The sequence below is a fragment of the Geotrypetes seraphini genome, chromosome 3 (assembly GCF_902459505.1).
Source record: "Geotrypetes seraphini chromosome 3, aGeoSer1.1, whole genome shotgun sequence".
NCBI lineage: Eukaryota > Metazoa > Chordata > Amphibia > Gymnophiona > Dermophiidae > Geotrypetes > Geotrypetes seraphini.
In genome coordinates, this window is record NC_047086.1 from 73617294 (window position 1) to 73640183 (window position 22890).

General features: G+C 40.3%; 1 protein-coding gene across 1 annotated transcript in view; it reads left to right on the forward strand.

Moving 5' to 3' along the window:
* CSMD1 (CUB and Sushi multiple domains 1) overlaps positions 1–22890 on the forward strand; it is a 2397241-nt gene that overhangs the window by 1615455 nt on the left and 758896 nt on the right. The window contains exon 17 of the mRNA XM_033936341.1: positions 4092–4280. Within this exon, the coding sequence (XP_033792232.1) occupies positions 4092–4280 (189 nt within the window). The remainder of the gene's footprint in view (positions 1–4091; positions 4281–22890) is intronic.

The following is a 22890-nucleotide window of genomic DNA, read 5'->3' on the forward strand; positions in this document are numbered from 1 at the left end:
AGCCAAACAGATACAGAAAGACAGAGAACAAAATGGAGTCCATGTATATCCTGATTTCCTTTATGATCTAGCCTAATAGCAAAGTACATAAAAAAATATTATTATGCTTTTCCTTAATATTAATCTATAGTGTGTTTTTCTGGCCTTGGCTACATCCATATTCAGATTTTTATTCAGTTTTTCGTACGCTTCTATTGGGCGTGGTCTTAACTAACACATATGCTTGTATCTAACTAGAGTTACCCAGAATCATACGAAAAACAGGCCCTTTTGTAGAAACATTCCACAAAAATACTGCAATATCATGTCCTGACGTCCATTCCATTACCGTCCCATAGACATCACCCCCTAGTGGCCAGTACTGCTCACTCCCAACTCCCTCTAGTCTCATCCACCCCCTCCCTCCCTATTCCCCTGTGAGAACTATTCCACATTCCCACTCATAAGGAAGAATTCATCAAAGGTAGCCAACGGATCCCTCGATTCCAATCTTGCTCCCCATTCACCTCATACTCATACTCCCATATATACAGAAACCTACCGCAGAACCTTCTCCTCAAACACCCCTCCTAAAACCACACATACAAACTACTGTACCCATTCAAAACTGCTCCACCATACCCCTCTCCTCACAAACATCCCACATCCAAGCCAAATTATTATACCAAATTATTTTAGAAAAATATGTATGTGGTCAGGATAAGCACCGACCATAAAAGTCATGCTAAATGTATTTTGTTTTTCATAGCATAAAAGTCTCTTTATCTAGCTCAATTGTTTTCCTAAAAAGTTTTGACTAAGAACCAATGGGTCAATACTCAGGTACTGCAGTCACTTATTGCTATTATTACTTTAAATGCTTGCCACAGTGCTTAAAAAATCATAAAATTAATTGCTAGAATCCCACCCAAGATTTTAAAGATCTAGTAATGCTTCTGTCTACCACTTCTAAATGCTGTATATCAGCTCTTTACCTCACCCTTTCGATTCCATTCACATACGTCGCAGCCTGATCATAGCTTACAAGAGGAGAGTGAAGTTAGTGTTATACCTGGCTTGAGGCTTTCTTAAGCTATTCTTCCTGCTACTGGCTCTTATGCTAATATGTAATAGAGCACCAGCAGAATAAGAACATAAAATACCAGAATGGCATTGTTTACAGACATGGGACATGGGAGAACTAGGAATCGAGAGAAGATGGGAAATTGATAGGTAGTTGAATTTAAAAAGAAGGAGGATGAGGACAGGTGAAATTTGAGTGGGCAGAGGGAGAAAAGAGCTGAAAGGGAAAATCATTATGTTAGAGATAGACATAGAGAGGGAATGGAACAAGAGAGAAGAGAGGAGAAAAGAAAATTAGATAGAGGACACTGGAATGAGAATTTATAGAAAACAGACAAGAAAGCAGAAAAGAATATCTGGGACCAAGATGATGGGAAAACAAAATGTGCAGACAGGAAGGTAGAAAAAAAAGTGGTTTATTTTCAATTTATTAACTGGAATATGTTAGCTATGGAATATGTGCATCACAGATGTGTTTTGTATTGTATTCAGTGGCATAGCCAGATGGCTGATTGGGGGGGAGGGGGGCGCAGGCAGGCTTGAGCCCAGAAAGGGAAGGCACTGAATTGTCTTCCTTTCCAAATGCAAAATATAAATACCTGAGGTAGCATTTTGTTTATTCAGTTTTCTATACCGTTCTCCCAGGGGAGCTCAGAAAGGTTTACATGCATTTATTCAGGTACTCAAGCGTTTTCCTTCTCTGTCCCGGTTGGCTCACAATCTATCTAATGTACCTGGGGCAATGGGGGGATTAAGTGACTTTACCAGGGTCACAAGGAGCAGCGTGGGTTTGAACCCACAACCTCAGGGTGCTGAGGCTGTAGCTTTAACCACTGTGCCACACTCTCCCAGGGTGTGGAGTTTCCTTTCAAATGAAAGAGACTGTGTATTTATGCCACATAAGCATTTACTCATGTATCACAATCCCTCACTGTTAATCCACCCTAGCTGAGCTCACCATATTTACAGTCACATTTGAGAATTCTCAGAACGCCACCCTGGTACTCAAACCCCGCCATTTGAAGACCACCTCTTCCAGTACAGCAGTCAGAAATGTCCATGCTCTGCAGTTGGTGACAGTATCCCTGAGATGCCGCTGCTGTGTCACCCCACTACCACACATTCTCAGTTTTGATATATGTGAGAAAGCCGAGCAGGTGTTGGGAAGTGGCCATCAACTGGTAAGACTTAGAGATCCCCCAACAACCACATCAAGGGAGATATTAATTTTGGGAAACCTAATCCCAAAGTGGTGGTCCAGCGCCCTCCTCCCACCCCTCCACCCCCTTTTGTGGTTAATCCACTGACTATGTTCCGTACAAAGTGAAATGCATTTCTGTTTTTACTTCTCAGTTCAATTTTGGTGTTCATATTTCAAATTTGTGATCCCTTGTGCTGTATTTGAAGAACTATCTGCATTTTTTTTGTATGAAGAAGTCATTTGTGTGGTAGTAATAGCAGGTGGGAAGATCAGGGTCCTCCTCCTTAATTTCTGCCCTGAGTCCCCCCAGCATGTCTAACACCTGCTCTGCTGCTGCTGATGTTATACTTCCTGTATGTTTCAGGCAGGCAAACTACAATGTTGGCTCGGTGAATGTCTTCAAGCCATGTCTTACTGTTCTTTTCGAAAATTAGTAAAGTCTGCTTTGTTTGACAAATTTATCACATAATTAGGTCTTTTTAACATATGTTATTATTTTACTAACTTTTAATCCTGGTTTTATCTTATGATATGTATGTATTTTGCTGATTGTTCAGTTTCTTATGGTGTAAACCGCCTAGAACTCTTGGGTAATGGCGGTATAAAATAATAAATTTATTATTATTATTATTATTAAAAGCCTGATTGAAGAGCCAAGCTTTCACCTGGTTCCTTAAGTACAGATATTCTTGTGTTAAGTGAAGCTTTTCAGGGAGTACATTCCAGAGTGTAAGGGCTACTCAAGAGAAAGCTTCCTAGTGGGTATCACATTGTGTGATGTTCTTTGGAGATGGTGTGGTTAGGGATACTCTTTGGGAGGTCTTTAATAACCTTGGATTTGTGTAGAAGAGATCTTGTTCTTCAAGTATTCTTGCCTATTTCCATAAATTAAAATTCAAGTACATCCTTCATCATGGCTTGCTAAATTTCATTTACCATAAAGGTAAATGGAAAAGCCAGTCAAGTTTTGGGGATTCCATGGTGAATGAGCATGGGATGCATTTCTATGCATTACCTGCACTGTATGCAAGTTTCTCATGCATGATCATTTTGGGCATCCTGGGGGCCTAGCTGGCTGGATGGATGTGGCCCAGAGACTGGATTGAGAGACCCTAATCTATGAAAAAGCATTCATCCTAGCAGGGTTTAAAAAAGGTTTGGATACATTTCCTAAAAGAAAAGTTCCTAAGCCATTACAAGAGAGGCAAATCTACTGCTTATTCCTAGGATAAGCAGCATAAAATCTGTTTTACTCCTTTGGGATCTTGCCAGGTATTTGTGACCTGGATTGGCCACCGTTGGAAACAGGATACTGGCTTGATGGACCTTAGTCTGTCCCAGTATGAAAATGCTTAGGTTCTTATGTTCAAGGAAAATAGAATTCACGTGAAAGGTGTGTAAGAAAAAATATGAGAGGATGTTCAAATCGAATGAGCATATTAAGGCTGTATACCTCAGAACAGACAGAGAAAGAGAATACTCTGTGACTAATGATGAAAGAGAACAGGGAGCATGGCGATGAAATTGCGGCTTTTCAAGTAGCAGAGGGAGTGCGAGGGAGAGCTCATAGCAATGAAGGTCAAGGATGTGACTTTTGCAAGTAATCAGGGGATTTTAAGAACTCGAGCCTTTGAAAACCTTAATGCACATCTTCCTGTCTATCAGAATTATACAGTCAAATATTCTTTTCTCCTGCACTACACATACAAAAAAATAAAATAATGAAATCACTGGATCTTTTCATAAGGATTTAAAAACTTATCTTTCTATTTTTCAACTCTTTTTTTCCCTCCCCATAGTGTGCTTAATATCAATTTGTGCATTTCAGGTGTTACACTGGAATCCGATTCCTGCCTCGATCCAGGAATTCCTGTGAATGGTCATCGCCATGGAAATAACTTTGGCATCAGAGCCACGGTTGCCTTCAGCTGTGATCCAGGCTATATTTTGAGTGATGACGAGCCTTTGGTCTGTGAAAGCAGTCACCAGTGGAATCACGCATTGCCTAGTTGTGATGGTAAGTGCAATTCTACACAACATTATGTCATAATTGAAAAGAGGAACCCAGAAGACATAAACCACTTGGGCTTTTCTCTTAACCTATATCTTTGGTCCAAAATGTTTGCTTTACTGTGTTAAGATTTTACACTCAAATGTATCATCATGTATAAAATTAAAGGCTCCTTTTACAAAGGTGCGTTAGGGCCTTAACGTGCAGAATAGCGCGCGTTAAATGCCGCGCATGCTAGCTGCTACCACCTCCTCTTGAGCAGGCGGTAGTTTTTAAGTAGTGCGCGCTAATCCGGTGCGTGCGCTATAAATGCTAGCGCGCACCTTTGTAAAAGGAGCCTTAAGTCAGTTTAAGTGCATAATCCCTTGTTATACCTGTTAGGGGATTTCTCTGCACTTTTAGAAAAACAGCAGTGTCATTAATAAGGGGCCATGAATCTTACTATGTTTTAATAAACAGCTGCTAACATGGGCTGAATTGTTTTCTGAGAATATTAGTGCTTGGACTGAAAATTGTATTAAGATTTCCTTATATGTGCATTATAAATTTTGAGAACAAATTCTTTATGGTTTTTGGACCCAAACAACTTGCAGAAATTCTTGTGCCTAGGGAAAAGACTAGGATCCAAATAGTTATTCTGTAATCCTCTGAAGTCGGCTAGAGTATGTTAGTGGTAGATGACAGATTGATAAATTGTGTATTTGTTTCCTTATAATTATTGTGCAATTTTGGACCTTTTATTGTGGTCAAAAAATTTAAGTCTTATGTAAGTTCTTGTTTTGGAGTTTGTGGTTACTGTATATTGATTTCATATTTCTTCAAGTTGCTATGATTTAATTATGATTTATAATATTGAAATTATTTAAGAAATTAAAAAATAAATAAAATAAATAATTTATTGATTGACCATGACATGATCGTGTTTTGGCAAGTGTTTGCATCAGGGGTTCCTTAATTTTCTATGGATCCTTTTTACAAAGCCACGTTATCAATGCTGCCATTATAAATGCACCGAAGGCCATAGGAATTGAATAGGCTCGGCATATTTACCACAGCAGCATCGCTACCATGTTTTTTTTTAAAGGGGCCCTATGTCAGTAAACTCAATGGGGCTGATATTCAGGGAATTAGAAAAGGCACAGATGGGTCGACTTTCCTATGAGGAGAGGTTAAAGTGGCTAGGGTCTTCAACTTGGAGAAGAGATGGCTCAGGGGTGATATGATAGAGGTCTATAAAATAATGAGTGGAGTGGAAAGGATAGATGTGAATCTCTTGTTCGCTTTTTCCAAAAACACTAGGATTAGGGGACATGCGATGATGCTACTAAGGGCTCCTTTTACTAAGCTGCGATAGCGTTTTTAGCACACGCAGCATTTTAGCGTGCACTACAACCACGTTACGTGGCTAGAACTAATGCCAGCTCAATGCTGGCTTTAAGGTCTAGCACACGCAGAAATTCAGCGCATGCTAAGCATGCGCTAAAACCGCTATCGCAGCTTAGTAAAAGGAGCTCTAAATAGTAGATTTAAAACAAACCGGAGAAAATATTTCTTCACACAGAGTACAATTAAACTCTGGAATTTGTTGCCGTATAATGTGGTGAAATCAGTTAGCTTAGCAGGGTTTAAAAAAGGTTTGGATAATTTCCTAAAAGAGAAGTCCATAGGCCAATATTGAGATGGCTTGGGGAAATCCACTGCTTATTCCTGGATAAGAACATAAGAATAGCTTTATTGGGTCAGACCAATGGTCCATCAAGCCCAGCAGCCTGTTCTCATGGTGGCCAATACAGGTCACCAACACCTGGCCAAAACCCAAAGGGTAGCAACATTCCATACTACTGATCCAGGGCAAGGAGTGGCTTGCCCCATGTCATTCTCAATAACAGACTATGGACTTTTCCTCCAGGAAATTGTCCAAAATCCTTCTTAAAACCAGCTACACTATCCGCTCTTACCACAACCTCTGGCATAAAATCTGTGTTACTACTTGGGATCTAGCTAGGTACTTTGGACCTGGGTTGGCCACCGTTGGAAACAGAATATTGGGCATGATGGATCTTCAGTCTGTCCCAGTATGGTTGTTCTTATGTTTTTTGGGGCTATGGGTTTATCCAGTGATCCAGAGATTGTCACGCTTACTGCTTGTACAAGATGACCTGAAGCTCTTCAGTTCTAGTTACCAGTAAATAGTGGAACAACTCTGAGCAGTGAACTGTTTCTCAGATGACATCATGATAACTGTTGGTCTGGATAAATGTGCTAAGGTCACTTTCCTCAGGGGAAAGTTGAACAATACTGAAAATATTCCTCTGAATGATGACTGTGAGGTAATGGAACTTGAACAGGAAGGTGTATATAAATATCTAGAAGTAGAAGAAGGAGCAACAATTGAGCAGAGATGACAGAGAAAAAAAAATTCAGTAAAGGATATTAAATAATAAAATAATAATAAAAATATTACCAGAGAGCTTTTCCATGTTACATATCATTACATTCTGAACTTGATGGGCTATCACGGTGGATTGTTCTGTGGCCCACCAACTGGAAGAAAAATTTTAGTAAATGTTATTACTATTTATTATTTCTATAGCACTGAAAGGCATACACAGCACTGTGGATGGTCCCTGCTCAGAAGAGCTTACACTCTAATTAGAACAGACAGACAAACAGAACAAATGGGACAGATAGGAGTTGGGGAGTTGCTTGACCAGAGAATTATAAGATGGACATAGATATTTTACGGTGAGTGAGAGTCATTAATTCATGTTAAAGTCTGCATTAAACATTGAATACAGTGAAGTAAATAGCTTCTTCAGTCTAGCGGTTTGGCTTAATGGTTAGAAAAGCAGGCCAGAAACTTGAAGTTCCAGTTTCAAATCTCATAGCAGCTCTTTATGACCCTGGTCAAGCTACTCAACCATCCACTTAGGGCCTGCCATGGAAGTCATCACAATTGTGGTAGCTCCCATAAAACATCCACATAGGGAAGAGAGAGAAATAGACTCCTAGTGAATCAGTCCAGATTCATGTATATAGTGTTGAATTTAATAATATATGTCAAATTCCATGTGGTGGCTGACCTAAAACATGCTATTTTGAGTTCTTCAGTTTTATCAAGATATGAGACCTTTCAATTTAATACAGTAAAACATAAGAACATAAGCAATTCCTCTGCTGGGTCAGACCTGAGGTCCATCGTGCCCAGCAGTCTGCTCACGTGGTGGCCCAACAGGTCCAGGACCTGTGCAGTAATCCTCTATATATACCCCTTAATCCCCTTTTCCAACAGGAAATTGTCCAATCCTTTCTTGAACCCCAGTACCGTACTCTGCCCTATTATGCCCTCTGGGAGTGCATTCCAGGTGTCCACCACACGTTGGGTAAAGAAGAACTTCCTAGCATTCGTTTTGAATCTATCCCCTTTCAACTTTTCTGAATGCCCTCTTGTTCTTTTATTATTCAAAAGTTTTAAGAATCTGTCCCTCTCTACTCTCTCTATGCCCTTCATGTTCTTGTAAGTCTCTATCATATCCCCTCTAAGTCTCCTCTTCTCCATGGAAAAGAGACCCAGTTTCTCCAATCTCTCAGCGTATGAAAGGTTTTCCATCCCCTTTATCAGACGCGTCGCTCTCCTCTGAACCCTCTCGAGTAACACCATGTCCCTTTTAAGGTACGGCGACCCATATTGGACGCAGTACTCCAGACAAGCAAATCATTTTATTAAATTTTAACTTGATATACAAGCAATGTCTTGCAATACAAGTACATACAGTATACACACATCACAACTGAGCCGATGGTTCTTCTCTCTCTGACACTGCAAGAGTGCAGTGACTGTTCTAAATGAGCGATCTTGCAGTACAAGTACCTATAGTATTTTGTATTAAAGTTTTTGGGTTGTAGAACGAATCTGAGTTTCCATTATTTCCTATGGGGAAATTTGCTTTGATATACGAGTGCTTTGGATTACAAACATGTTTCTGGAACGAATTATGCTCACAAACCAAGGTTTTACTGTATATTGTATGATTTATCTTCACTGAATTTGACCAACAGCTTTCTGTAACTTCAAAAGGACGCCTCAGCCCCACCACTCCACTTGTAATTCTTCCCGCTTTTTTGAGACAACATAGCGGTGGAGTGGTAGGGCTGAGGCGTCCTTTTGAAGTTACACGAGTGGGGTAGAATTATATCTTATTATACTCCAATCCAGTTCCTTATTGTTATATATGGACCTTTAAAGACACGGAACGTTTTTTGCCATCGATTGTTATGCATGAATAAATAGCAGCATTCAGTGGCATAGTAAGGGGGGCAGGAGGGCAGACTACCCTGGGTGCCATCTTGAAGGGGCCACCAGCACCTCTTCTCTTATCCGCCCCCCCCTCCCTTCCCACTCCTTCCACGCCATGCATGCGCTTTAAATTCACCCCAACTGTATCTCTAGCTCTTCGCCGGTGCGAACAGCAGCTCTAATCTGCTCCTCGCACCAACTTCAGCGCTCCCCTCTGAAGTCACTTCCAGGCCCCGCGACTAGGAATTGACATCAGAAGAAGAGCCAGTGCCGGTGTGGCCAGCAAGTTAGAGATGCTGCTTGTGCAGGGGAAGCTAAATAGGTACAGGGAAAGGGAAGGGAAGTATGCAATGAATGCTGACTGTCCAAACCTTCTGGAAGCAGCACTGTAACCCCCCAGTGTTCCACCTTTCAAGTCAACTCTCAAAACCTGGCAGGGTCTCTCTCTTGTAGTCTAGGTGGAACAGGAGTGACCTCCACCTGCTCCTCCTCCATGGCATTCCAAGTTAAAAATAGCACCTTTGACCTCTAGTGGTAGTCCTGTGGTATAACCAATAGGAGTGATGCTGCCATCCCAAGCATTTCTTTCCTGCTGTTTCCAAAAGCTGAATAGTACCGATTTATCAGCAGTTCTTTTTGTCCTACAGGTAAAGTGCAAAGGCAAGCTGCAACTTAGCAAGTATCATTTTGAATTGTGGTGCCAGTAGGGCAGAAGCAATGCAAATCACTTCTATCTCAAAAGACCAATGGCATCTTTCTTGTGCTAGAGAGAATGGAAAATGAGACAGGGAAAGGGCTACAGAGGGACTGATTCTCTGGAGACGGGTAGAGTGGGATTTGCAAGGAGTGGCTTGAGCAAGATTCAGGAACTTTTGAGGAAAACATTCTAACAAAATGTCTATATTTAGGTGCCTATTTTATAAAGGAACATAGGAACCTACAGTCCCTTTTAGAATGCTAGTGTTCACACCCACCAGTGATCAAGAAGCTGGATGAATGGCTTGCCATTTGATTTCATTGGGAATCACTGCCAAAAAGCAAGCAGATATTCTGGTTGATTGTTTTTTGACATCTACCATGGAATGGATCATTTGATCTAATGCTTTCCGCTTCCTTAACTGTTGAAATCTGTTTTGATTTGGTATATTGACATTTTTTTATGGGGGATGGAGGGGGGAAGGGGTGGATGTTAATGGAGCTGTCAAGTTATGTTTATGGAAACGCAAGATATTATGGATGTGATATGTAAACTATATAATTTTATGCGGTATATAAATTTTTAAATAAATAAATAAAATTATCTCTTAGTGAAGACAATAGTCATTTATTTCACATACTACTGATCATTGCTGTAAAAACTATCCTATCTAATTAGAAAAATCTGGCTTCTGTGGGATATGGTGGAACTCGGTCTGTCTTGCAGCCAAATATGAACGTATAGGAGTTGATAGATTACACTCTTTAACAAAATTTGAGAGGATTTGGGCCCCTTTACTCAATATGACCAACTTTCTTTATGAAACTTGAGTCTTAACTTTTACCTAACTTGGTATGGGTTGCTTAACCATTTGCTTATATATTGTTAGCCACATTCATATTTATTTACCAGTGTTCTCCTTGTTTGACATCCAGGTCTTCTATGTGTTATTGTATTATTCATGATTAAGGATTCATTATTATTTCCTTTACTCATTAGTAGTGTTTCTTTAATTAGTACTACTTCATTATTGATATTTCTCTGTAGTTATTTCTCTTATGTTTAATTTGTGCTTTTAGTTCATCATTCAGTAGCTGAGAATCTATTCTGTACCATTTTGTACTCGCTTTTATACAGTACATGTTTGTTTCTTGTTTGGGGCAAAAATCAATAAAACTTTATTGAACTTAAAAAAGAATACTAGTGTTAACAGATAAAATACATGTCTATAGAACTAGTGTAAGTATTTCTGTCTAAATGTTGGACATATGTGACAATTTATAGTATTCTATGAGTTATACACTTAGGTGTGAGTCCTATATATGCTGCATCCAGTGTCTACCCATCTACATTATTTGCCCATGTATCACATATGCACTATCCCCCTCTTTTACATGCACGCGTTAGTGTTTAGCGTGCTCTAAATCGATTAGCGTGCGCGTTAATCGGTTAGCACACCTTAGTAAAAGAGGGCCTATGTTTAAGATGTGTGTATACAGTATACAGAAAAGTGCTTAGGTAGATTGTACATATACCCACAGATATCTCATTGTTCTAATTTCTCATATGTGTATTTATTTATTTATTAAATTTTCTATACCATTCTCCCAAGGGAGCTCAGAATGGTTTACATGAATTTATTCAGGTACTTGAGCATTTTTCTCTGCCTGCCCTAGCAGGCTCACAATTTATCTAACTAAACTAAACTAAACCTTAAGTTTATATACCGCATCATCTCCACGGAAGTAGAGCCTGGCACGGTTTACAAAAACTTAAAAATGAGAAAGGGTAGGAAAAGGTTTACATAAGTTTATAAATCGAGTGGAAAAGTAAGGGAAAATAAATTACATGTTAGAGAAGAGCCAGGTTTTTAGTTGCTTGCGGAATAAATGGAGGGAGCTCAGGTTCCGCAGCGGGATAGTAAGGTCATTCCAGAGACCTGTGATTTTGAATAGAAGTGATTTTCCCAGTTTACCTGCGTGGAGAATACCATGTAGAGAGGGGAAGGATAGTTTTAATTTATGGGTGGTCCTGGTGGAGTCAGGGCATGAGGAGTTGAAAGAAAGTGGGATTAGGGAAGGAAGGATGCCGTGAATAATCTTAAAAGCCAGGCAAGAGCATTTGAATTGGACTCTGGAAATCACTGGGAGCCAATGAAGATTGGCCAGGAGTGGGGAGACGTGGTCAGATTTACGTTTTGCAAAAATCAGCTTGGCTGTCGTGTTCTGAATAAGCTGGAGTCTTTGGAGGCTTTTTTTTGTTACGCATAGGTAAATGGCATTACAATAGTCAAGTTTGGAGAGGATGATGGATTGGACAAGGATGGCAAAATGTTTTTGGCGGAAGAAGGGTCTTGCTTTCCTTAGCATGTGGAGGCTGAAAAAGCATGATTTTGTCAAGGAGTTGAGGTGGTCGTTGAGAGAGAGAGAGGAATCGATAATGATGCCAAGGACCTTGCTTGAGAACTCAAGGTGTAAGGCAGTGCCTGAGGGCAGTGCGAAGAGGGTGGGCAGGTGTTCTAACTTTGGGCCGAGCCAGAGTAATTTTGTTTTTGATTCATTTAGTTTCATCTGTACCGAGAGGGACCAGGAGTGGAGTCTCATTATGCAGGATATTATGTTATCGTGGAGGTTGGTTAGGTTCTGGTCTGTTTCAAGAAGGAGAAGGATATTGTTGGCGTATGTGTAGATTGTTTCAAGGGGGGAAAGCTGGAAGAGCTTCAATGAGGACATATAGATATTAAAAAGGATAGGGGAAAGGGGTGATCCCTGAGGGACACCACAAGAAGGAGACCAAGGAGTGGACATACTATTTAACATACCTGGGACAATAGGGAGATTCAATGGCTTGCCAGGGTCACAAGGAGCTGTGGGGATTTGAACTCACAACCTCAGGGTGCTGAGGCTGTAGCTAGAATCACTGTGCCACACTCGCCCCTCTATTTGACATGTAGATTTTAGATGGCAACTCAATTTTATGAGCAAAAAAATAATCCCAAAATAGGAAATACAGAGCTAGACTATATCCTGTGCACAGTTGTTAAAACCGAAACCCATTACAACTCATATGACACTTATCAGGACTACAAAATTCCAGGTAATTTGCTTTCAGCTCGTTTTCATGTTTGCCACAGCTCAGGATATTAATATTCTTGCCAAGATCTAATCAGATTAGTTTTCATTGAAGTATTAAAATTATCATAATTAATAAGACATTAGTGTCTTACAATAAATATACCCCCACAATGAAAATAAATGCTCGTTAGCAGAGTTTCTGAATTCACAAGTGACCTTAGGAGTTTATCTACATTTATCGTACTGAATGCCAGCCATGATTTCTTTGCCAGGCTTTTTTTAGTTATAGTCCCACTTTATTCAGAGAGCACGAACAGAGGCTAATAAGGGGGTCTTTTACTAAAGCGTGATAGCTGATTTAACCCACGCTAAATATTAGCGTGCGCTAAATGCTAACGCGTCTATAGAATATAATGGGCATGTTAGCATTTCGCGCACGTGAAATCGGCTAGCGCGCCTTAGTAAAAGACCCCCATAGTTTGTAAGCAAGCATACCCTCTGAATGTCCTCGTGAAAAAGGTACTGCAAGGCATAGGGCCTGTTGAAAGGATTTCTTGATGGGGAGTGCTAATGAATACTTGGAAAAAAAAAAAATAGAAACTTAGGATAGCGATCATTGACAATGAATAATTAAGCAGTCTCAAATCTGCAGCTCATAAAAGGAGCGTGGAACAATATCAGCATATTAAACAACAGAGATGTTAAGTTGGATAACCTTTCTGTTTAAATACAAACAATCCTTCCTGGAAGCTTTATAAATACAAAGCACGTTTCAAGATCATTACATTTTATTGTACTGTTTTGCTTTCATATGTAATTGAACTCCTTCCCTCTGTTTCTATTCATGCCAAACATAAATCCAATAGATTGTAACGGATATACTAAGCATTAGAGCTTCAACGTTAAATACATTTTTTATTTTATTGGACAATCAAAATCTGATCTCAGTGCTTTCTGATTAGAAAAGTGACGTATTTCAGCCGAGTGCATCTGTTCGATCGCGGAAGCTCTGTACAAACTGAAGGGAGAAGAAATGTGAAAGCAAAATTTTGAAATGCTGTTCATTTTCTTTCCATAACAAGTCTTTTTTCCCTTTATACACAACTAGTTTCACAAATAGATTCACTTAGTAAGATCTAAATGTGTTTTGTGCTTTGGATACCTTTTTGGGCATTTGATCTCCATTGCTAGGACACCATATGCCATTATTTTTTTTCTCTGGTTGCTCACAAGTAACTATGATGATAGATGCTCAAGTACCTCCAATGGTTTTCAGAGAATGCAATGAGATTAAAGATATTCCACAGATAAAACAAATAGTCCACAGATAGTCGTAAAAAAGGACTTCAATTTTATATAACATTGCACAAAAAAAGCAAATGCTGATATTATTTTATGTTTTAAAATACTAGCAATGCTTACTTAACAAACATTCTGCATTTTTCTATTTTATTGATTCAAGAACCCTGTGTCACTCTTATTCATCCAAAATACATATAGAAAACAGCATACAGCTGTAAAGAAAGGGAAGCCACTACAAATAAATAACAAAGAATGTCCAAAAAAAGTGGAGAAAAAAATAGATCTCAGAACACTTAGGAGTCCTTTTACTAAGGTGTGCTAACCAATTATTGCACGCTAAACAGTAACGTGTCCATAGACTAACATTTACGTGTTAGCATTTAGCGCACGCTAAATCGATTAGTGTGCGCTAATCGGTTAGCGCACCTTAGTAAAAGAGGACCTTAGTGTGTGCTAAAGATTAGAATGCACTAAATCATTTAGCATGCCTTATTAAAAGGACACCTTAGTCCCAGTAATTCAGTCCAAAATCCTGTTCAAGGGATATAGCACAATCACAGGTCTCTAAAAAAAACCCCACTCGAATAACATTCAAAGGTAGAAAAATTGTCAGAAGAGACAATACACTTATCTTCACAGCTGTTTCCTGGGAAGTCCTTAAGCACTCAAATCCAGACCACTTTCTACGGAACACTCCTAAACAGATCAATTTATTCAATGCTCCCAGCCTAGTGCTGCCTGATTCAGGAAAAAAAATTTTGATTCGATTCAGCCTATTGGATGTTTTTTTCAAACATCCTGGTGGGTTTATTTTATAGCCTCTTCACCCCCTTTGCCCTCTCCTACCCACACTGGTGCTGTGGTGTAAACAAAATAAACAAAAAAGACTTTTCCTTTCTCTGTTAAATCCTAGCTCACGTTCGCAGTCTAACACCAGCTCTGGCAGGATAAAAATTTCAAATCTAACATATTGTAATCACAAAATGGAAAATAAAATTATTTTTTTCTACCTTTTGTTGTCTGGTCATTATTCAAATCATGTTGATCACAGGCTATGGTTGTCTTCTGATAACTCGCTTGCTAAGGTCTCCTTCTTTCTTCTTTTTCCATTCTAACCATCCATCTTCCATCTCTGTCCTACCCTTCTGTTTCCCTTCCCTTCCCCGGAGGTCAGGCATCTTCCCTTTTTTTTTTTTTTTTTGTCTCCTTCCCTGCAGCTGCAGCGATGGACCCCACCATCCCCAGATCCACCATCTCTCCTTTTCTAAACTATCCTTTCATCCAGCATCTCTCCCTCATTCCCTTCCATGCCAGGGTCTATGAGTTCTCCCTTTATTTTCCCAGCTACCCTCTTATCCCCCACCCCCCTCCACACCATCCTTGTGTCCAATTTCTCTCCCTTTCTGTTCCTTCCCTCCCTAAATCCCATTGTCCACCATCTTTCTCCCTCTCCTCTGTTTTTAAACCCATTATTTCTTCCCCCAGTTCGACATATGTACGTCTCTTTGAACCCCCTCTTCCCTCCCTCCCTCCATGTACTTCTACACCAGGGCCCACTCCCCCGAAGGCCTGCACCCCTCAAAGGCCTGCACCCCGTGAAGGCCTGGCCCCCCAAAGGCCTGCACCCCCCCTTAAGGCCTGCATGTTCCCCCCTGGCCTCCCGGTCTTTCTTTTACTTAATTACAGCAGCAGAGCATCCTGCAGAGATGATCGCCGGTGCTGTAGCGATCCTTGCAGGCTGCCATCGGCCTCCGGAGCTGTCATTCCCTCTGAAGTCAAGGGCAGGATCGCGGCAGAGGCAACGACAGCTCCGGAGGCCGACGGCAGCCTGCAAGGGTTGCTACAGCACCGGTGATTCTCTCTGCAGGCTGCTCCGCTGCTGTAATTAGGTATATATAAGAGCGGGAGCCAGGGGAAAGCCGGAGGATACTACAGCACTTCCCGACTGACCCCCTCCTCACCCCCCTAAAGCAGGAGTGGCAGTGACCGGCCAGCAAGAGGGGGCAAGGGGGGAGGGTCAGTCACTGAATCTGGAGGTGGATTTTTTTAAAAAGCAAAAGAATCGATTCATCCCAGCCTGACAGCGGCCCTGTTTCACAGAAGCTATTTCATGGGCAAGGCATCTTCTTTCATCCCAGCCAAAAAAATTCACCATCAGGTCACCATCGAGTGGAGTTTTATTTTAAGAGATCTGTGATTGTGCTATATCCCTAGTCCAGGACTTTTGGACTGAATTACTGGGACTAAGGTGTCATTTTACTAAGGCATGCTAATCGTTTTAGCGCACACTAAATGCTAATGCATCCATAGACTATAATGGGCACGTTAGCGTTTATCGCGCTCTAAATCGGCTACCGCACCTTAGTAAAAGGACCCCTAAATGTTCTGAGGTCTTTTTCTCCACTTTTTTGACATTCTTTGCTGTTTATTTGTAGTGACTGCCTTTTCTTTACACTTATACAATGTTCTCTATATGTATTTTGGCTTGTTAACTTACAGAATTCAAGTTATTGGTTTAGCTTTTGTTCACTTTTATCCCAATATAATGTTTGTTAAACTTACAAATGGCGACTGGATGGCACTGTGGGCTATTATGTTTTAATAGTAACCTACCATGTACCCAGTGGCATAGTAAGGGAGGGTGCAGTCCCTCCTCCCCCCACTCCTCTCCTTGCTGCGCACACCCCTTCCCCGTACCTTTTTTACTTCCCCGGCTTGAGGTTGCTGCCCGTGTCAGCGTTAGCGCCCTCCCTGATGTCATTTCCAGGAGCCGTGCCTAGGAAGTGCCGTCAAATGGTGAGTGGACACCAATGTGGGCATGCTACTCACACCGGAGAACTTAAAAAGGTGTGGGGAAAGAGAAGGGGGGCACTTGTGCAGCAGGGGGGGGGAGGAGAGGGCAGGGGAGGGCGCCATTCACCTTACTACGCCACTGCATATACCTGTTCATAAAAGCTGCATATTTGACTGCAACTGAGATAATCAATATGTTTTTAAAGAAATATGTCTCAGCTATACCAAAACACTGTAAGGTCAATATTCAGCATAGTTTAAGAGGGAGAAAGAGGCTTCTGCCCACTTAAACTAAGGCCCTCTTTTACTAAGGTGCGCTAACCAATTAGTGCGCACTAATCAAATTAGTGCACGCTAAACGCTAATGCGTGCATGTTAGTCTATGGATGCGCTAGCATTTAGAGCGCGCTAATTCGATTAGCGTGCGATAATCGGTTAGCGCACCTTAGTAAATGAGGGGGAAAGTTGAATGACCTGGCTGCCAATATTCAGTGGCACTTAATTGGAAAGTGTCATTAAAAAAATCAGCTCAGACCACCCCAGCACAATCTAGGCAAAGGCAGGGTGTTCTAGGGGCAGAGGAGGGGTGGTGGTCCCAGAAATTATGTAAGAACTGCCAGTATTCAGTGTTGGTGACTGCATATCAATCTGAGCAAGTTAGTTCATACAAACAGCAGTCCTAACAGCCTGGTTAGATATGGCACTGAATATTGGTCATACCCACTTAGCATACCCACTCAATGAAGTTACAGAGTAATACTTTTAAAACCAATAGGAGGAAATATGTTTTTCACTCAGAGACTAGTTAAGCTGGTTTTAAAAAAGGTTTGGTCAAGTTCATGGAAGAAAAGTTCATAAATTTCTATTGAGACAAACATGGGAGAAGCCACTGCTTGCCCTGGATTGGTGGCATGGAATGCTGGTACTATTTGGGGTTTTGCCAGGTACTTGTGACCTGGATGGTCTCTGTGATGATAGAATACTGGGCTAGATGGACCATTGGTTTGATCCAGTAAGGCTATTCTTATGTTCTTACGTAATTTCCACCTATCGCTGCAGACCCAGATTATTTATGAATATGTTAAACAACATAAGCCCCAGTAAAGACTCTTATAGGACTCTCTTACTGATCATGTAATTCTTTAAGGAGCCTCTTATGAGGAGCTTTGTCAAGCACCTTCTGAGAATTCAAATATGCTATGGTGGTTATTTTAGAAGCTCTGTTCCTGCTTTGGATATCTGAAAGCTGGCAGACATCCATATTGCATGACATCCATATTGCAAATCCATATTGCAGACATCCTTATTGCAAATCCCAAAGGCAGGATATGGATATCTAACACTGCAGTATGGCCATATGGCAAGATAATGTGGTCTGAAAGTGTTTTGGTTGGGACTAGGGAGGTCCCAAAATATGAACATCCAGCTCCAATTACAGAACAGGAATTTTAAAAAATATATATACTTGGGTTTTTGGATTGCCTCAACCATGTCCAGAAGATGCCCTTTTAAATCTGTGCATCTTGCAATCTTTCTGTGTAAATTGCCGCATTCTAAAATTGGCGTTTGCATGTTTATGCAATCCAGATGTGTAAATGTCAGTGTTTACATAAAGCAACGTGCAGAAATATTGTAAAATGACCTCCAAAATTTGTGTTTAAGCTCCATTACTTCTTTCCAAATAGACTCCAAAAGTTGGCACAGAAGCACTGGTCAAATTCACTGTTTGTATGCATTTTGAATCATCATAGGAACTACAGTCAGGAAAAGAAAAAAAAACAACAACCCAAAAACAGGTGTGAATATATTTGCTGTTGGAAGGTGTTCCTGGACTGAGCATCTGTTATAATGCTGCCAAGGATGCTGCAAATAACATAGTTCTATCTGACCTGGCTGCAGTATCTGCCTGACCCAGCCTTTTCAGTTATTTCAGAAAAGATCGGTCTGGGATATGTTGAAACCCTCAGCTCAGTGTGCAGCAGCAGCAGCAAATAGAATATTAGGAATTATCAGGAAAGAAATGTAAAATAAAGATGAGAATGTTATAATGTCTTTGTATTGTTCCATACACTTGTGTTGCACCTCAGAAACTTGTGTGCAATTCTGGTTATCGCATCTCAAAAAAATATACAGAGGAATTAGAAAGGCATAGAGAAGGACGACAAAAATGATAAAAGGGTTGAGACAACTTCCCTATGAGGAAAGGCTACAGGGGCTTTGATTCTTTAGTCTGGAGAAGAGACAGCTCAGCCGAGTTGTGATAGTGGCCTATAAAATACTGAGTGGAGTAGAATAGGTAGATGTGAATTGCTCGTTACTCTTTCCAAAAATGCTAGGACTAAGGACCATGCAATGAACCTACTAAGTAGTAGATTTAAAATGAACTGGGAAAAAAAAATTTTTTTTCACATTACATGTAATTAAACTCTGGAATTTGTTGCCGAAGAACATAGTGAAAGCAGTTAGCTTAGCAGAGATTTTAAAAAAAGGTTTTGATAACGTCCTAAAAGAAAAGCCTTAAGCCATTATTAAGATGGACCTGGGGAAATCCTAGGATAAGACGTATAAAATTTGTTTTACTATTTGGGATCTAGCCAGGTACTTGTGACCTGGGTTGGCCACTATTGGAAACAGGATGCTGAGCTTGATGGACCTTCGGTCTGTCCCAATATGACAACTCTTATGTTCTTATGGGACAAAATCCATAAATTTGGGGACTGTTGAAAAAGATAGTCTTCACATTCCCTTTTGCTTCCCCATACCAAATCAGGGGCAATCATTCAGACTTAAACATCAAAGCCATCTCAAGGAGAAATGTAGCTTTAACAGAAAGTTCTCAGAGACATGTAGCTGCTGGATACCACCTTGCTCGAGAATCTCTTTTTCTAATGTGTGCACATTTGGGGTTTTCACAGAGGATGAAATATTGTACAGTGGTATATTTTTTTCTTTGTTTTATTTTGACATCGTGGCTTTTTCGTGCTCACTGAGACTTCCCCACATTTGTCTCTAAGGGATCAGCATCCCTTGAATGATGTGTGTAACCAAAAATAAATCATGTTCATCCACTAGGTAATGAGGCAGCTAATGTATTCTTCAGATCAGAGTCAAGTAGTTCCCAAATACTTGATTGGATGCTCATTGTTGTCAAATTCTTCACTACTTGACAATTTTTTGTCATTATTTAACAGCCTTCAAAGGAAATCTGTGAACTTTGCAGGTCTTGCTGAATACGTGTTATCCTTGGCTAACTTTATGATATCATATTGAGTGACCTGAATATATCAGTTCTACCTAGTTTCCTTATTGGTTCTATTTTAAATATATTCACTTATTTAAAATAAGTCTTAAATCCTCATGAAGACAATTTTGAGTTTACTAATGGAATGTGCACATAAAACATTATTGAGCCAGTTCTTTTTTTTTTTTAACATTTGTTTAATTTCTTTCTGGATCATAAAAGTTCACCCAATTCACTTGGTCTTATTGAAGTAAATGGACCATTTTGGACTCTATATTAGAGTTTAAATCAGAACTTTAAAAATTTGCTGGCAGTGATTAGCACTAGAGAAAACAGAAAGAAGATCCCAGATTGTATGATAGCAAATATTCTCTCTCCTTGTCTCCTGGTCAAATACCTCTGTAGCTGAATTCTCTCCAGTACATGTTCTCTATTTAAAGGCAGTACTAGTGCCCCTATGATATTATCAGGGGATATTAGTCTATAGATGCGTTAGCGTTTAGCGTGCAAATAATTCGATTAGAGTGTGCTAATCGTTTTGCGCACTTTAGTAAAAGAGGGAAATTCATGACACGGTATCCCAAAACACTAATAAGTAACACCCCAAGGCACCAAATGAAGGGCAAAAACACCACAACTGTGATATTAATCCCTTCAAAAACTGAAGCAGATTGGGGAAGCAATCTTTGCTGTTTGAATGTATTTGTTTGTTATAAATTATGTATGTTTGTTGGAATTTGCCTAGAAATGTTGATAGAGCGGAACATAATTTTTTTTTAAGAATTAAAAATAAATAAAGATACAAAGGCGTTATAATACTTTTATCTTTCTTTTTCATTCCTTTCCCGATAATTCCTAACATTCTATTTGCTTTCTTAATCACCACCGCTACTCACTGAACTAACTCCCTCTTTTACTAAGGTGCGCTAACCGTTTAGAGCACGCTAATCGAATTAACACGCACTAAATGCTAAAGCATGCATTTTAGTCTATGGACGCATTAGCGTTTAGCGCACGCTAATTCGATTAGCACATGCTAATCAATTAGCACACCTTAGTAAAAGAGGGGGCAAGGGTTTCATTGTATCATCAATGGTGATACCTAGATCCTTTTCCTGGGAAGTGACTCCTAATGTGGAGCACTACATCACATAGTTATAGTTGGGGTTTCTCTTTCCCATATGTATCACTTTGCATTTGCTCACTTTAAATGTCATTTGCTTGAGTATAATATTACAGAATATTAAATTAAACAAGTGATTAAGTAAATGCTATTAAATAACTCCAGGACCAGTTAGCTTCATAGTGGAATAATATTAGACCCTCATGATGTTCAGGTCTCTTATTTACAATATGTTTATATATAGTTTTTTTGAGTCTGATCCACCATTAGGTACTTTTTCACAGACCAAAATGTGGCACAAGAGAAGACAGGAAAGGTCCAACCAGAATAATTAATTATAGACTCAAATTTTTAATAAACATAGAGCATAATAGTTTATGCTAAATTGTTAACAAATCATTTGTTTGATTTTCCTACCTCTCGTGTTATTAATGCTGATCAGAATGCATTTTTGAAGGGCAGACCTGCTAGTGAAAATATTAGACTGTTCAGTTATATCTTCTTTCAGGTAGAATGAATGAAAACTCTACTTTTTGCACTTTCCCTCAACTTTGAGTAAGCAGCTCATAATAAAAAAAAAACAAAAAACAGCAACGTTCAAAAGTGGCCTAAATCGGTACTTGGACGATCAAAAAGACAGATCGTCCAAGTACCGATAATCCAAGCTGGTTTTGGATGTATCTAAAACCAGCTAAGGCCTTTACCCTGCCTCTGAACGTCTAGAATGAAAAGAGGTGTTTTTAGAGAAGGGGAAAAGGGCGGGAGGTGGGCCGACCTAGACTTAGTTGTACTGCAAGTATAACCACAAGTTTAACGAGATTGCCCAATCGGAACTTATACGTTTTGACTTAGACCAAGTCAAAACAGATATAAGTTCCGAAAAGGGGCTGCTGAGCTGATCACGGCTGCCGCGATCAGCTCAGCAGCCCTGGCAACCTGCCCACTCCCCTCCGCAACGATCGCAGCAGGAGAGATGGTTAATCTCTCCTGCTGCGATCAAGATCCCCCCTAAAAAATCCCTGGTTGGCCCATGTACCTAAGGCCCCGCCAATAGGAGGGGCCTTAAGCAACTGGCCCAATTCTGGTTGGCCCAGGTGCCTAAGGCCCCTCCTATGCGCAGGCCTTAGGTGCCTCCTATGGTGGGCCTGCCGGTTGGACAAACAGGGGACCCGTCCGGCCAGCCAGCGTCCCTGGGCTCCCTCCTTCCAGTATTCGGGTTTGTCAGGGAGGTGCCAACAGGAGAGATTGGGCATCTCTCCTGTCGGTTTGCGGCAGTTCGGAGGGGATCACGATCGCGGCAGGAGAGATTAGGCACCTCTCCTGCCACGATCGTTACAGTGGGGGGGTGGGCCAGTTAAAGGATTCTGTGCCCAGCGTTGATTTCTGACAGACATCGGTTACAGAATTCTGCTTTTAGGCTAAGGACTGGTGCCTCCTTTGCCTAAAAGGTCAGGGTTTGGGTGTTTGGTACTTGGGTAATTTTTTTGTTCAGGAATGTGTTGTAGGGATAGACATAGTGGCAGTCTGGGTAAGTAGACTGCTGAACGTGGAAGTAGGCCATTCTAAAAAAAAAAACCCTCATTTTGACTTTTTTTTTTTTGAGAATGGACCTATCTCTACTGCCAACTTCAGCATAAGTTTTCTCCTTTGTTCGTTGTTTGATATCACCGCAGTTCCGTTGGATTTTTTGTTTGTGCTTGTATAAGACCATTGACATTGCCCTTATTAAGTTTTATGAAAAGAAAGAACCCCAATAATTACTTTGAATAAATTTAAAATGCCAAAATGAATTGGTAGTGTAAAGTTGCTAAATTTTCATGAATATCATTTAGCTTTTTATTATCGAGGCATGGTGGTCAGTGGTTTCACATTTTTGAAATAAGCGGAAACCAGTCTGATTATTCATTGGATAGGAGTTGGGTGTCCCAAGTCCTTTAAAATATTTAGCTGGTATGTCAGTTCTAGCCTTGAGGGCATTTATCTTCTGGTGGTAAAAATAAAGATTTTGTATTTATCCCAATAAATGTCAATGTGGTATAACTCAAGATTTTTTATAAATAAAAAAGTTATAGTATAGGAAGTCTGTCAG